Below are 16,966 nucleotides of genomic sequence, written 5' to 3' on the forward strand. Positions count from 1 at the left end.
TATGATGCGGCGAAGGGTCTGGCTGTGTTTGATAGTTGTGTCAATAAGCTATAGCTCTTTAATGTTGTTACAGGTATTGACTGCCTAAATCAAGTTTTGCAGGATGTGGTTTTGGTTTTATGTTCCTGTGTTTGTCACTCTGTGTGCAAGTCATGGACCAATAATAGCATGCAGTTGAAGGTGCAACGGGCAGCATTGCATGCAGTTTTTGAGTTGATTTGTGAAAATGGTGAGTGACACAGAGCTTTCAATTTAAACCTTGTGTTTGTAATTTGATGTTTAGCTTCTGTTTGTTTGTAGAAGCCAACCAAAGAACTGTTGTTACGTAAGTGTGGAACTAGCTGTTGTCTGCAATGACTTATGACCATCACCAAACTGTAAACTGTAATTACTTCAAACTCAAAGACAGAAATTACAATTGGGGAAGCAATTTGTTTTGATGACTTGTATTTCTTTGTCTTTGGTACTCCAATACTTTTTTGTTCTTACAAGTTTAGAATTTTATTGAGAGTTGAAAACAATTTTGTCATATTTGCTACTGCATGAGATCGAAACTGTGTCTTTGTGGCTAGAAACTCTAATGATTGGTTATAGTGGCAAAGTGTGTGCAAGAGAGAGAGAGAGAGAGAGAGAGAGAGTGTGTGTGTGTGTGTGTGTGTGTGTGTGTGTGTGTGTGTGTGTGTGTGTGTGTGTGTGTGTGTGCGTGTGTGTGTCAAAGTTGGTGGAGATTCAATGTGCCTTTATGAGAAATTTGAGCACAATTACGTGGCGGCAGATTCGGCCAGCAAGAACTAGCGCTGTCCCAAAAGAACTTTGGAAGACAGCCATACCTTCACTGTCGACCTCGATCAATTCAGCGTACACGTTCGTCATGCAAACTTTAAGCAATGACAACATTCTCGCTAATACGGTCGAGCATGGACTTCAAAGGGGCCCTTTGACTCATACAACTGAAACTTTCATTTGCGTTATGGCGTGAACAGAGTCTTCATGCAACTGGCGTCGTGGCAATTGGTCTGGCAGTGTTGTAGTGGTTAATGTTACAAACAGACAGACAGACAGACAGATCAGAATTTTAGACAGAGGGAGATGACTCGGTCTTAGTTATGTACTTACATGTAGGCTGATTTTAGTGTGTTTTGACAACCTTCTTAGCAAGATACAGTTTGACACTTATTAGTTTTACAAAAGTTGTGGTCATTTCCTAGTGATTCGATCGATCTTGTCAATAATATTTATCATCTATATATACAGTGGTGCTTGAAAGTTTGAACCCATTTACAAATTCTTATTTTGCTTTCTTGACGTTCCATTTGTATTTACACCGGGAAATGTTACAAAAAATGATTTTGCTTGATTGCAGTTTGAAACAAAATAGTGGATTTTGAAGTTACTCTTTTAATGGTTAGAAAATCAGTCAAACTCAAACTACAAAAACAGCAGAAATTTGTGAATTCTTTATGAAATGTTATTTAATAGACCAGTTTGTCTTTATTCCACAAGTTTATTTATTGTCTGAGCAATATACACATGCAAATCTTGCCAAACGTGCTTGCTGGCTCGAATTTAAGTATGCCACGAAGGACGGAGTTGGGTCAGTTGCTCAGACAAACAATCATCAAGTGCCATCAAAACAAGGAAGGATACAAGAAGATATCTAAGCATCTGAACATCCATCAGTCAACAGTTCGTCAAGTAGAGTAGAAATAGTGAGCACTAAAAATGACTTTAATGCTCCTTCATGCTGACTGCCCGGCTATGATTACTCAAAGTCTACCAGATGCATTGTCTGAGAAGTCAGGAACAACCAACACGTGACGTCCAAGACTCTTCAAGAATCGTTGAAAGTGTCTTGAGTTGATGTGCGCGTATCTACAATTTACAGAACTCTGAACAAAACTGGCTTGGAGGAAACCACTTCTCTCAACTGAAACATCGACAAATGCAATGAAAGAGCACATTGACAAATCTATTCAATTTTGGGAGACAGTTTTATGGATAGATGAAACAAAGATGGAGCTGTTTTGGTACAATTGCCAAAGATATGTTTTGGCGAGGAGGTGTCGCACTGAAATTTCCATTATGGAAATAGTAGCTGTACCTATTTTCACTTTTTGACAACCCAGTACTTTTGTCACAAGCAACAGCACGGGCAGTCTATCAAAACCTTCTTTCACCTACTCTTCAGGAAGCAACTTGTATATGGAGATGGAAAAGATCAGATCCTTCTGCAACCAGTCAGGCCCTGAACAATAAGGTCCTTATCGTCAATGTGCAAATTATCGGATAGCAGACACAAAGATCAATTTTGGAAGTTTCTACATAGAGCTCTGCCTACAAATTCTTGGCTCTACCACTGTAATCTTATCCAAAGTGATCAATGCCTTAATGGCTGCCAGACACCAGAAGTTATCGACCACGTCTACAGAGATTTCCATTGTGGAGAGAAACATTACACAAGCCTTTACGCTTCCAGTCCTTCAGGCACATCGCAGTCTTTTGAGACATTGTAATTACCCGATCAGGCTTCTAAATCAGTCTCTTGCCAATCTGCCAACACATTGCGTGATGTATCTCATAATATTAATTTCCACGTTCTGGCAATACCGACATGTTGATCGCCAACTGCACTTATTCGAGTTTTTGGGAAGCATATTACAAATTACGAAAGAACGGTAGAAAGATCAAGATACAGCCACATATTGCTGCATCCAAGACAAGATTGTAACTTCTGATGGATCAAAAGTCAAGCGTACTGAAGCATCGGAAATAGCTAAAAACAACTTTTCTATTGCTCAGTCTTCACAATCATCAGTTGGAAATGTGCATTGAACAATTGAAACTAATAGCAAGAAGAGCATATACTTGTTCTACATGCAAATCAAAGTTGAAGCTGCTACAAAGGGTTTACAGCCAACACAACAGGCTATTTTGCCGCAAGTGCTTCTCTCATAGCTGGATGAAGATACGAGAAGTGCTCAACCTCTGAGGCTAGACGAGCATCAAGGTGTAGCTACAGACTGCACCCATAAAAAATCTACTGAGACTAGTTCGATCGGAAGCTGAAGTACTTTAGAATGTTAGATTAAAGGTACAGACTTATTAGAACACAACATACAGTCACTAGATTCATGAAGTGTATTTTACAGTAATTGCTGATTGTCGTATGTCTATATGTTTATTTGCCTTTTGTCTGCTTATTGATATTAAAGATATTTTAGATTTTGTAGACAATAAAAAGATGTTTGGCGAGGAAAGAACACAGAGTTTCACGAGAAGAAAATCATGCTTACAGCAAAACAGGGTGGTGCTAGGCTTGCCGTAGTTGAAGGGAGAATGAATTCCTTTGAGTATTAAGAAATTCTTCAAGCCAATGGCCTTCCCTCACTTTGTCAACTTCAACTCGGCTGTGGCTGGACATTCATGTAGCTGCAGTCATTTCAACAGAACAGCAACCCTAAGCATAAAGCAAATCAACTAAATCTTGTTTTGAGAAACATCATTTTAGGGTTTTAGGATGGCCTAGCCAAAGTCCTGATCTCGACCCAATTATTGAAATGCTATGGGATGACTTCAAAAAGCTGTCTATTTTTGCAACCCGAAGAATCTTGAAGAATTGAGAACATTTGGCGTGGAACAGTAGGCAAAAATATCTTCAGAACATCGTCAGAACCTTGTCCAATCTTACAGAAATCACCTTGTCATTGTGATTGCATCCAGAGGTGGACATAGCCAGACTCTTTTCGCCGTGTCATCCTTCTGGGCAAGTAAGGGTCTGGTGAACAGCCTTTGATGTCGCTGTGTTGTGGCCTAGCCAAAAATTGGCTAAGTAAATACCTGATTTGGTTTCTTAAATGCTTCACTGAAGACCAGAATGGTACGGTATGCACGCAGTACAATCCTATCTCAACTATCTTCTTTTGTTTGTAAAGAACAACTAAGAAACTACAGCTACAATCTTTGCTGTTTGTGAAATCTGCATGTCTATGCAATGAATGTGACCATGGGAACATTGTCGTCGACAGGCCCTGATCTCATGCAGTTGATTGACGTCTGACCTAGAGTTGTGCGCTTGTGTCACAGCAGAGACTGGATGCGAACGTACTCAATGCTGTTTGTCCAAAGCGACTGCAGACAGTTTATAATGAGCGATATCTGTAAAGTAGAGCTGTCGTCATTAAAACAAGATGAGTCGTCTTTCTGTGTTTGGGTAATGATTTGATGTGTTTTGTGCATTGCAAAGAGTATCGAGTATGTTTGCATCCATTCAGTGTGTTTGAATTCAGTCTCCATTGTGACATGAGCACACAATCTTACGTCAGACGTCAATCATGACCATGACTGCATGAGATCAAAGCCTATTGATGTCAACATTCCTGCGATTGCATTGGTTGCTGTAGACATGCAGATTTCACAAGCAGCAAAACTCTACCTGTAGTTTTAGAGTTTTCTCTATGAAACAAGAGAAGATAGTTGATTGCAGTGCTTGCATACCAATCTGATCTTTAGTAAAGCATTTAACAAACCAAATCCGGTATTTAGTTAGTTGATTTTTGGCTAGGCGGCACCACAGCGACATCAAGGGTTGTTCACCAGACCCTTTCTCACCCGGAAGTATATAACGTTGTAGCGAAAGGGTCTGGTTATGTGACACTAAGGTGGGCTTACTAAGTACTAGAGGAAGTGTTCACAAACATTTACTATCTTTGTGTGTTTTGGATTTTGACTGATTTTTATCAATTACAGTGAGTAACTTCAAAAGTTGTTATTTGTTTTATGGTAGAATCAATGCAAACCCATTTTCTGTAGTAGTATGAATACAAATGGAAGTTTTTGAAAGTACAAAATTAAGAATTTGTAATGGGGGTTCACAGACTTTTAAGCACTACTGTATATATATATATATATATATATATATTTTATAACATGCTCACGTGATGTGCAACCAGTCACGAGCACATATTTAAATTGTGCATATGACATATTGGTACCAGACACATCAAAATAGGCTGGTTTACCATCTTGAAAGTCTGGATGGTACACATCAGCAGGATGAGATTAAGAAACTCTAGAACACCTTTTTCTCCTTTTGAGAACCATTGTTGGCACTTATTCTATTGGAATCATACCGTACCATATATTCACAGCCAGGCAAATACAGGGAAATGTTGTGAGCTTAACAACCTAACTGAACTTAACAACTGTTGGGAGTAATTCAGAAAATAATTAGAGATTTTCAGCTTGTAACTACTCATTTTAAGTTTTGTAGTGCAAGCGCTATGCTGCTCTGACATCATGCTTTGGTGTTCAAACAATGACCAGACAAATTGAGGTATTGTAACTAAATGTGTTTGAGTAAAAATTCTTTGCTTCCCGATTAAGAAAACAATTGAAATACAATACAGTGAAATCTGTACCAGCGACCACCTTTTCTCAGCGACCACCCGGCTTTAGCGACTGCATCTGCCTGGCACGGAACGTTGTCCCATACAATAGCTACTGTACTAAGCGACCACCTGCCCAACACGACCAACGACCGCTAATCCAAAGGCCCTACAGCAATTAACACCTCTTCTAAGCGACCACAATATACCTTTTTTGTCTTGATTACACATTCCAACACAGCTGTCACTTCTCAGAGGTGTTGCTGACACAAGTGCGATCATGTGAAGAATTCGGAGATGAATGGGAGAAAGACCTCCTACATCAAGCAAAGAGGCGGTGTGAGGATCGAGACAGAGAGGATGTCTTTGATGCTGGACAACATGGCATTGACACAAGTGACACTGAAGATGATGATGATTATGATCCACCTCAAATTTGAGTTCAAACTTACAAACAAGCCGTAGAGCTTGTGGACGACCTATTCCAGTTTTCACTCATCAAAAATGATCAGAAAATGCTGGATTTGGTTGCAAAGCTGGAAAGTGTGGTGCAGAAGATGAGTTTGGAAGCCAGGCAGCAGCAAACTCTATCCAGTTTCTTTTCCCTGTCACAGTAGCTAGCTTTGATTAGAACAGTCTGTAACCACATGGACGAAATATGTACATTGCACAAAACAAGAAACGAGACGTTGAGCACTTTGTAAGTTCCGTGTCGTGGTGGTCTGGCATGCAGGGCTATAGGTGTGTGGAAGCGTGAGGCTTCCTCTACTAAGCGACCACCTGTCCTAAGCGACCAATACCCCTGGGTCCCACAGGTGGTCGCTTAGTACAGGTTTCACTGTACTTTTATTGTGTCAATTCATTGGTAGGGAGATCAGTGTGTTTACACTTTAATTAAGTAATATCAAGATGCCTCGTTTGTTGGTTACAGCTTTTTAAAAGTTGAACAAGAGATGTCTTGGAAGTAAAATGCCATGAAGTTACAGCTACTTGTCAAGCATATCCATTCAAGTGAAGCTCATTCTATTATCAAAAAATATCAAAGAAATTGACAAGTCATTAGTATCTGGTGGATTTGGATTGACAATGACAATGATTAAAGAATTCGACATGGTGGCATAAAAAGAAATTGGAACTGGAACAACAATCTTGGTCAAGTTGTTCGTGGATTTGACATCTCATTAAAAATCAACAAACTAGGTGCATATGCAATAACTTGATTGAAAAGAATTTCAAGACAGCTTATTCTGAAATTTAGTAACATCAAAGATGATTAGAGAAATTTTGCGACAGGGCCTGTGTATGCAAGAGTGTTTGTAACTAACTTGTGATTACATATTTAAAATACTTAAAAGATGAATAGTCCAATGACAGGTCAACAGGTTACTAAATTGTTTTGGAAAATTTTAAATTTCTGGTACTGTATTTTGTAAGACAATCCAAATGTTGTCGACAGTCAATAGTGTTGTTATAATATATTGCAAGAGACTCTTTTCCTACTTCAGAATATTTGGAAACGGCAGCATGATTAATATATACTTGCGAGTTAGCTGTCAGTAGTTGTTAAGTAACAAATATCTTTTTTATCGACTGTTGTTGGCAACCACTGTATTTGCTTTCATCAAGTAATGGGCAAACAGAAGAATGTTTATGACATAATTAGATTCAGCAATTTAGCAAAGGGCTATTTCAGCGGTGCTTTAGTCCTTTTTTGTTTTATTGGACTTGCTGTTTGGTGCTAATCCTTAATTAGAAATTAAATGGCTTTCTAAATTATTTTGTATATCTATGTTAAGTGTTGTTATTTTAGTTATTTAAACAAAAAATGTGTAGGCTTGTATATGTTTATCATGACTGGTTCTGTGCATGTATTTATGTGTGTTCACTATTGCGCAGGCATTCAGAATTTATTTCAACCATTTTCAAGCTTATGCAAACTAGTGTGGACAGGGAAGCAATGCAGTGGCTTGTTTTTATCATACATCAACTAACTACATCAGGTACACAACACTGTGCTACCTTATTGACCTGGATGTACATGCACTTTGTTGAACTTGTGTAAAACTTAAATCATGCTTTACAGAAGCCTGAGTTCCAAGTTACATGGACAGCAACGTCATAGTTTGTTTATTAGACTATTTATGTCTTTATGTCTTTGCAGCAAACTCTTCTCAGCATCTGTTGACAGAAGACTTGCTTCCACCTTTTGCCAAAGCAGCAAATTTTTGCCAGGTGCTTAATAGTCAAACCAATCATTGTATGATATTTGAAGCTAACTGCAGTTGGATTTGTGATCCATTGCTAGGGAGATTTAGTGTTGACTCGATATTGCCTTGAGTCCATTGTTACTCACTTTGTGACAAATGACACAGGTTAGTGGTATCTTTAATTTATTTTGAATATTAAATTTATTCAGCTATGAGCCCATAAGAAAAGGGACTTTGTAAAAGTCACGAGACTTGGTGAGTAGCGTACTCTAAACGTATAGGGCTAAATCGACTTTCGGTCTGGGGACTATGTGTCTGGCTGGCTGGCTGGCTGGCTGGTTATGTCTGTCACGCTACAGGAATGTGCCACGCCTCCTTAGTGTTGCCCAATCCGAAGCATTAATTCCTTTATGTCGTACGTAGCAACCAGAGACAATAGACGAACAGTCAATCATATGCACAAAACTTCCTTGAGAGAGTTTTGTCACCAGAACAGTGTAATTCATGTTTGTGATTGCTAGGACCTGTCGGACATAAACAACAGAAGTCACCTGTCTGCAACTGCTGACCCAAAATTGATCGCTTTCTTGGTTTTACGATAGTTATACGGGAATCTAACATTACGTAACCAGTAGAGATTTTATGTCCCATATACGGTAACTTTACTTGCGACTGCTACGGACTTTGCGGTCATGCGAAACGACAGTCGCTATGTAGGATTTTAAATACATTTTACAAGTAGCACGTCTAGAAAGAAAATAGCGCATATATTCGTAATTCTTCATGACAAACACTCCTCCTACCGTACATGGCCCGGTATTCAGGACTTTGAAGGCTCAAAGCTGTAGAAGTGACGGTGTAAACACAGCTTCAATTACTAGTTATATATGCTAAGGTGAATGCATGTGAATGCAGTGTTCGTGAAGGCTTAGGGCCAGACAAACTTAATTATTCAGCTATGAGCCTATAAGAAAGGGACTTTATAAAAGTCACGAGACTTGGCGAGTAGCGTACTCTAAACATATTGGGCTAAACCGACTTCCGGTCTGGGGACTATGTGGCTGGCTGGCTGGCTGGCTGGCTGGCTGGCTGGCTGGCTGGCTGGCTGGCTGGCTGGCTATGTCTGTCACGCTACAGGAATGTGTCATGCCTCCTTAGTGTGGCCCAATCACGAAGCATTAATTCCTTTATGTCGTACGTGGCAACCAGAGACAATAGATGAACAGCCAATCGTATGCGTGAAACTTCCTTGAGAGAGTTTTCTCACCAGAACAGTGTAATTCATGTTTGCGATTGCTAGGACCTGTCGGACATAAACAACAGAAGTCACCTGTCTGCAACTGCTGACCCAGAATCGATCTCTTTCTTGGTTTTACAATATTTATACGGGAATCTAACATTACGTAACCAGTAGAGATTTTATGTCCCATATACGATGACTCTACTTACAACTACAGACTATTTACGGACTTTGCGGTCACGTGAAACGACAGTCGCTATGTAGGATTTTAATACATGTTACAGGTAGCACGTCTAGAAAGAAAATAGCGTGTAATATTTGTAATTCTTTGCGACAATTACTCCTCCTAGCGTACGTGGTGTTCAGGACTTTGAAGGCTCATAGCTGTAAAAGCGACGGTTCAATTACTAGTTGAAAGCTACGAGTCAAAGGGACGGGACTTCAAAGAAGTCACGTGATTTGCGAGGAGCGGTATACTAACGGAGTTCTATTTGCCCCAAATCTCTGTGGCTGGCTGGCTGGCTGACTGACTATGTACCCCCAAAAAATGACCATATATGGGTGTCACGCTTCAGGAATGTATGGTATGCAAGCGAGTGACCAACCACCACGCATTATTCTTCTTTGTGTCGCACGTGGCAACGAGGGACAATGGCCAGACAGCTAATCACTACACGCTGTTCGACATGAGAGAACATCTAGCCAGAAAGATGTCAATTTTTGATCAGAAACAACCGAAACATTGTATTTCAAGTAGCGCTACCTGAAAATCTACGAGCATCCAATCTTGCTGCCATAGCATGCACAAACGTGAAGAGTAGTGCACGCGTTACGTACGGGACTTCCTTGCTAATGCACGTTGCCAACTACTGATACAGTAGCTAATGTACGTAAATTGATACAATATGTATTTGTATAGACAGCTTAGATTGTAACAGCGATACACAAAGACATGCAGAATTTATAACTATAGCTTTGGAAAAATTAGAAGTCTGACCAAATCTGCTAGTGTAGCTAGAGTGCAGTAACAAGTTACGAGTGAGGAAAATCCATTTTGGGTAGGATAGTACACTACGGTAACTACTTATATTCTCATTCTCTTGATATCTTGTTCTGAGTGCGGTGGGTGGTAAATACATTTATATCTATTTGCCTTGTGATGTCATTGTGTCCAGGACCAGACCAGATATCAGTACCACTCAAAGTGGCAAAACTTCAATTGTGACATTTTATTTGTTACCTCAGTAGAAGTAGAATAATACATGATAATCTTTTCTAATGAGTAGATCTTTTCTTGCAGAAGTCTCATTTAGCACTTATAGCAATCATGGATATTTGCCTGGTTGTTAGAAATAAAATATTGCACTACTATATTGCACTACTTCTGCTGTTAATTGAAACAATGAAAATTCTTACAATAACGATACTTGTTTTCTAGGCATGCATTCCATACTTTTTTAATCTTGCATTTAGTTTCACTTGTTCTTTAGTTTTTGGGACTTAGTTAACCATTTATTTTCGTACCAGGTGTTTGGTGCTAGATATGGTCTAGCGTCATCCCCAGACTCTCTCGCTCTAGTCTTGTCTATATGAAAATTCCAATGGAGAGAGAGTCTGGTATCATCCTGCGTACTTCCTGCCATCTCTTTTTACTAATTGCTTGTGATAACTGTAAGCTGACCAAACTGGATGCACTCCCCATTCACACTAGATGTATGCAAATACCATCTAAGTAAATTGGAAATAAAGGAGAAACATGTGTGTCTTTCTGGTGGTTTGGTTGCCCATTCCAGTCACTCATTTGGTTTGTTTGTTATGGTACTTGCTTGAGTATTATCCCACCCCCATGGTTCGCTAGCATCAAAGGAAAAGTTGTGATGAGGCATTACTTGATAGCCTGACACCTAGAGCTGTTAATTGGCAGAAGTGACTAATCAATTAACTCAACACCACCTGTCAATGCTAAATTGGTTGGCAGTTGTTGACACTACCAAGTCATTGTGATGATGCCATTGGACAATGCTAATCTTCTGTTCCAATGAACGAATTCTCTTCTGCATAGCTGCTGAGTTTTGTCAAAGGCGCAGGCAAGTGAAGAATATTGGTATTAGCATTACTATAGGCAGCGCAAATCTAGCAGACAGTCACTGTAGAAAGCTCCAATTAGCACTAATTAAAGAAGAAAAAGGTGTGAAAATCTTAGAACCTAGGCAAAAAGTGGGGATAGGATCTTACTTGAGCTCTGGGACTATACTCGGGCAAGTACGGTACTAAATCAGCCCGCACACTTGCAGCACACACAGGAAGGTTTTATAAAAAAATTGTAAAGGGGCCCTGTAGTGTAGTGCAGTATACAGAACTAAGAGGAAACCTTCTGTTTTCTAGAAATTAATAACGTAGCGTATAATAATATAGCATTGTGTTGTGTTGGAAGCACGATACAGTTAGAACGTTACAACTGCATGGTGACGAGGATACAACATGTTCCAGTACCAGTTGTCTGAGAACCATTTGTCTGTGATCCCAACAACGTAACCACGTGCACACCAATAATGGAGTGAGAGAGTTGTAGCTGTCAACTATAGCGAAACTAGAAGAATGGAATACACCTCTTGTAGAGCAGTTCATGAGTTTCAGGGAAAGCACTTTGATCTTGGTGTCAAATGGGACAAATGGAAACGTAGCTTCCAGTATTATGTGGACAGACAAGGAGTTACGAGTGAAACTCATAAGCGAGCATTGCTACAACAGCGTTTCACTCCACAGGTGCAGGAGATTTTCGAGAATATCATTGGTACAGGGGACTACTTACACTTCTAGTATCCAAGCTCTTGATTGGTGCTTTAAGCCCTTGGTGAACAAACATTACGAACGATACCCAGTGTAGGTGACTACAACAACATCAAGGCAAAGACATTGACCAATTTGTTAGCCGACTCCTACAGCAAGCTATGAAGTGTGACTTTGTGGACACAGACCAAAACATCATTGATCAAGTGATAGAGAAGTGTGAACGTTCTAAAGTTTGTTCAAAGCTGCTAGAAGAGGGGAATGATTTGACTCTGGAGAAAGCCATATCTCTGGCACACACTCTGGAGACTGTAAAAGTTCAAAAGAAGGATATTACCACTCAAGGCAGGACAGAACAGGCAAGGGAAACTAGTGAAAATGCCATGCTGGTTGACTCCAAAGAGAAATGGAAACAACCAAAGGATAAGCACAGATCTCATGCAAACAGACTATACACCAAGACAATGCATTCGATGTGGATATGAGGGACACTCACCAGCTGATGCCAAGTGTCCGACCAGGAAGATTGAATGCAGCAAATGCCACAAGAAAGGACATTATGCTCAAACGTTTCAGTCAGAAAGCCAAGAGAGCAAAGGCTGGAAAAGTTTCTGTAACTGAGACACAGTGGTGAAACAGAAGATGACTCAAGCATGTCTGACTCGGGATATGTATTTGTCGTTGATCAGGAGACTGCCATCACTCAAATTCAAATTGGGGGAATCAGGGCAAACATCGTCATTGACAGTGGAGCATGCAGCAATATCATCTCTCAGGGCAAGAGTTTCCGCAATTGAAGAACATAGGAATGCAGTATGAGCCGTGTGAGATACGTAAGACATTGCACACATATGGCTCAAAGAAACCATTGACAATACTTGGAGGATATGACATTGAATTAGTAGCAGGTGGTGAGAAGACTACCTCATGCTTTATATAGTTCAGTGCAAATGACCAACATTACTAGGACGACAAATGGCACCTTAGCTACTTCTTTTGAAATTAGGCCGCATACAAAAGGCAGCATGTTTGATCGACAAACACTGTTAGACGATTATCGAGACTGTGTTTTTCTGGCTTGGGAAAACTGAAGGATTTTCAGCTGAAGATTGACGAATCAGTGATGCCAGTGGCTCAGCAGCAAATATGGATTCTATTTGGTCTAAGAGATAAGGTTGGGACAGAGCTAGACTATTTGCTGAAAGCAGATGTCATAAAGAAAACTCAGGCACCGATGCCTTGCATTAGCGCCGTAGTAGTAGTACCCAAGAAGAAAGGCCAGATAAGACTCTTTCTGGATATGAGATGTGCCAACGAAGCTGTCATTTGTGAAAGACATCCCTTACTGAAGTGGTGGAAGAAGTCAGTAATAGCAATCACTTCAGTTGACTGAACTTCAACAAGGGTTTTCACTAGATCGATCTAGATGGAGGATCTCGGTATGTCACTTACTTTTATCACCCATAAAGGTTTGTTTCATTATAAGCGTCTGATGTTTGGTATTTTATCAGCACCAGAGTTATATCAGAGAATTATTCAACAAGTTATCAGGATGTGAAAGGACTGCAAACATCTTCGATGATATTCTGGTTCATGGTGCTACCAGAACTGAGCATGTTGCCAGACTAAAGGCAGTCCTGTATCTAGTCATGGAAACAGGACTAACTCTAAACGCCGATAACTGCGACTTTGATATGAATAGACTCAAATTTATGGGCCACATTATATCAAAAGAGGGTAAGCAGACGACAAGGTAGCCGTGATCACAGCCACTAGGAAACGCAAGATGGCAACTGAAGTATGCTCGTTCCTAGGTCTTGTGAACTTTTGTTCTAAGTATATCCCTGATCTAGCGACTATTTTGGAACCAGATTTAGTGACTATTGCGGACCCCCTTCATCAATGCACGAGAAGCAACAAGGCTTGGACGAAAGCCGAAGCTGATGCATTTATGATCATCAAACCCGATTGAGCGACACCACCACTCTTGCTCTATTTGACTACAAAGCTCTCACCAGTGTCGTAGCTGACGCTAGCCCAGTTGGCCTAGGAGCTGTCCTCTTACAAGAACAAGAACAGAACAGTATTTAGAAATCTATTAGCTATGCCATCAGAAGCTTGAATGATGTAGAGCTCAGATACTCTCAGACAGAGAAAGAAGCACTGGGTCTCATTTGGGCCTACGATCAATTTAGTTTGTATCTGCACTGTTGGTCTTTTGACCTCATTACTGACCATAGACTTTATTACCGACCATAGACCACTCACTGCAAGCGATCTATGGACCTGGCAGTAAACCCTCTGCCTGTAGTGAACGTTGGGTTCTTTGACTGCAATCCTACGACTTCAACGTAGTATTTATGCTGGGATGGAACAACATCGCCGATACCCTTTCAATGTTGTCTTTACGGGACTTAGGAGGCGAACGTGATGAATATGTGAAATTTGTGCCAAGACAAACCGCACCTGGATCGACTTCTCCACGACTGATGGAGGAGCTATCACGAGAAGATCGTGAATTATAGTCTCTAAGGGAGTTCATTCGAAATGGAAAGCGGACCAACGTTACTTCGGAGTACAAGCACGTGTTTGATGAACTTACTACAATTGGTTACATTGTTCTTCGGAATCACCGAATAGTTGTACCAATCAAACTTTGCGATCGCGTATTACAACTGGCTCATGAAGGACACTAGGGAATCATGAAGTGCAAGGATCGTTTATGGACGAAGGTGTGGTGGATTGGAATCAAATGGAGCAAGTGTGCCGAACATGTCACGCTTCTTTAGTTACCTAACTGCCATCCCTCCCCCACCAATCAAAAGAACACAGCTATCATCGGGTCTATGGATTGCTGGATGTTTCTCTCAGTAGTAATGCTCAGCAGTCATAAGGCAAGGGTATAAGTCATTGTGGCTACCACGAAGCTGCCACTCTGCAAGGGTTATCATATGTCTCAGAAACATGGAGAATTACAATAATCATTACTAAAATTTTAGATTTTGCCGCCTCTGGTGGTACTAGTGAGTGCTGTTTGGCTCTTGGCCCACGGACTGAACAGTATAAAATTTTCGAAAAGTATAAAAATTAGTTTAATTGGAAGTACAATGCACCTCTAATAGTTCTGTACAAGCAGCAGAGTTATCTGGCTGTTCGGAGGCATATTGACTGTACAAGTCAAAGGACCTCAGTGTATCCAAATCAGTTTTTTCAACCTATTTGGGCAATAGCAAACACCATCTCTGCCCAGCCATGTTGCAAGTAATTACCATACGTGATCAACACTTGTTGGCCTCATAATTTCAAATCTTCTGCACATAAGGAGATGAAACCGAGTACTATAATTGTCTGGAGGCGGTAAAAGTCAGTGCAGGCCTTAAAAGTGGTGTGGCGAGGATGATAATCTAGTAACTAAGTTTATGTGGGCTACGTTTAGATACTGCTGGACACCATGACTTTTGGCAGTCAGACCTACTTAAAGGGGCAGCCCCACGGAAAAACAAGCTATGCTTTAAAAATAGCTGTTAACGAGACAATTTGAATGGCGTTAGTTTTACGACTGTGTTTGCCTCCGTTATTGAACTAAAAATCATTGCTTTCTGCAATAAATGACATCACTGATTTCAAAGTCAACAAAATGTGTGTCTTCCGCCCAAACTAATGAGAAGCGTTTAGTGGTAAGTGTGGAAAGTGTACCAGACATCCGTTTGTGTTCTTGACCAGCGTCGCTAGAGTCAGACTCGCTGATTTCTGTTTGTAGCTCATACATAGAGGGTGAGAGCTCCATCTCGTACCTGTACACCAGGCATCAGCAGAGTGGCAGAAATGAGATCAGCTACATGTATGCTATTGCTCTTTGTTTGGGAAACACCCACCCCATGCACCCAACGTAATGAAGTACTACCGTGTATTGCAAGCAGAAGAACATGGGACTACGTACAACTAAAAGACATACTTATGTTAGCTTGCGTAAATAACTTGTGAACATTCTCTTTCATTGTTTATGTTTGCGTAGCGAGTAGGTAAAATGCACAGTTTAGATCCTGCCTTCTAGAACAGATTCGCGCATGAATCATGACTGCAGTTTCAGTAGCCTTCTTTTTTTAATAGTCAACGTTACTTCTTCTGCCTAAGAAACCCGAGTCATTTTGATACATAAGTATAGCACTTACCAGTAAACGTTTCCCATTGCATCATGTGAAGGACACTCGGTGTTGTTGACTCAGTTTCAAAGTCCTTGAAAAGCAATGATTTTAGTTCAACAACAGAGGCAAATTGGGACGTCTAACTAACATCATTCGGATTCTGTCGTCAAGAAGGCTATTTTTAAAGCCTAGGTTGTTTTTCTGTGGGACTGCCCTTTAGCTTTTGTGTACATAATTGGCATTTTTTAGTTATTTTTCTTGGCCCTCTGATCTTGGTATGATTTTGAATTAATCGTCCAAATGCAACAGTTCACAGAGCATCAATCAGAGTTTCTACTTCAGCTACCAGAGTATTTTCTCTGAAACCACGTGACAACAACTGTTGTCTGATTAGTCTATTTGTTTTAACACGCCATTGTGCAGCACTGGCAGGGTTGGCTGCATGTGTAGTGAACATCTGAACGGGCTTTAGGCCACTCCAAGACATTAAATAGTTTTTGATCTGCATTTTTTAAAATTTGATGCGGATGGTTATTATTATATTTATGATATGCCCACCAAATAGTTTCAATGGTATTAACTTGAAAACAAAATATTTAGGTTCATTTCAAATCTACTAACATAATTTGACTTCACTGTTTCCGTATCTGTACCAAAGATAAATAAACACAACAAGTACCATATAATAATGAAGTAGTTTTTGCTATTTTTGATACTTCTTCATTCTTCTTTGGACTTGCAGCATTCTGAACACATCGGGTAGTATTCAGTGATTGTACTGCGCATGCATAATAATAATTTTTCTTGATCTGAGACAAAAAATCATGTGGGCAGCAACTAGAAACTATTATATTTTTGGAGTTGTCTTACAAAGAGCTACGTGATAAAACAAAGAAGAAGAGCTACTTAAAAGAGAATAAGAAAACTGATTGATGGTCTGATAAAGGATTTTGATGAAAATGATGGTGAGGTTGTTGGTTTTGAACTAGACTGTTTGTTTTGCTAAAATTCTTTTGAAACATAACAGGTCATTGTGTTATAAGGTGTTGATTAAAACCTTTGACAGTAAAGTAATTAATAGTTGATACCTTTAGTAATAAAGTCTATGTGAATGTACACCCTGGGGATGCATGGTAGGAATGGGTTGCCTTGCATTCAAAAGAAGATTTGAGGCCCAGATGTTTTACAAGGTCATTTGTG

At 40.0% G+C, this 16,966-nt stretch overlaps 1 protein-coding gene across 1 annotated transcript; it reads left to right on the forward strand.

Annotated features, from left to right (window-relative positions):
- On the forward strand, positions 1-10,056 carry LOC134196204 (uncharacterized). Its single transcript, XM_062665279.1, has 6 exons — positions 1-229; positions 301-325; positions 7,281-7,384; positions 7,546-7,616; positions 7,690-7,756; positions 10,007-10,056. The coding sequence occupies exons 1-6, from the start codon at positions 169-171 to the stop codon at positions 10,054-10,056; spliced, it is 378 nt and encodes a 125-aa protein (XP_062521263.1). The 5' UTR covers positions 1-168.
- Positions 10,057-16,966: the final 6,910 nt, after the last annotated feature.

The sequence above is a fragment of the Corticium candelabrum genome, chromosome 21 (genome assembly GCF_963422355.1).
Source record: "Corticium candelabrum chromosome 21, ooCorCand1.1, whole genome shotgun sequence".
Taxonomy (NCBI): domain Eukaryota; kingdom Metazoa; phylum Porifera; class Homoscleromorpha; order Homosclerophorida; family Plakinidae; genus Corticium; species Corticium candelabrum.

What these genes read in the sequence shown, in the direction of transcription:
- LOC134196204 (XM_062665279.1), top strand. Translation starts at nt 169, where the DNA reads ATGCAGTTGAAGGTGCAACGGGCAGCATTGCATGCAGTTTTTGAGTTG. An exon ending in AACCAAAGAACTGTTGTTAC is followed by an intron (nt 326 to 7,280) that starts GTAAGTGTGGAA and finishes ACTATTGCGCAG; the next exon opens with GCATTCAGAATTTATTTCAA. An exon ending in AAGCAGCAAATTTTTGCCAG is followed by an intron (nt 7,617 to 7,689) that starts GTGCTTAATAGT and finishes ATCCATTGCTAG; the next exon opens with GGAGATTTAGTGTTGACTCG.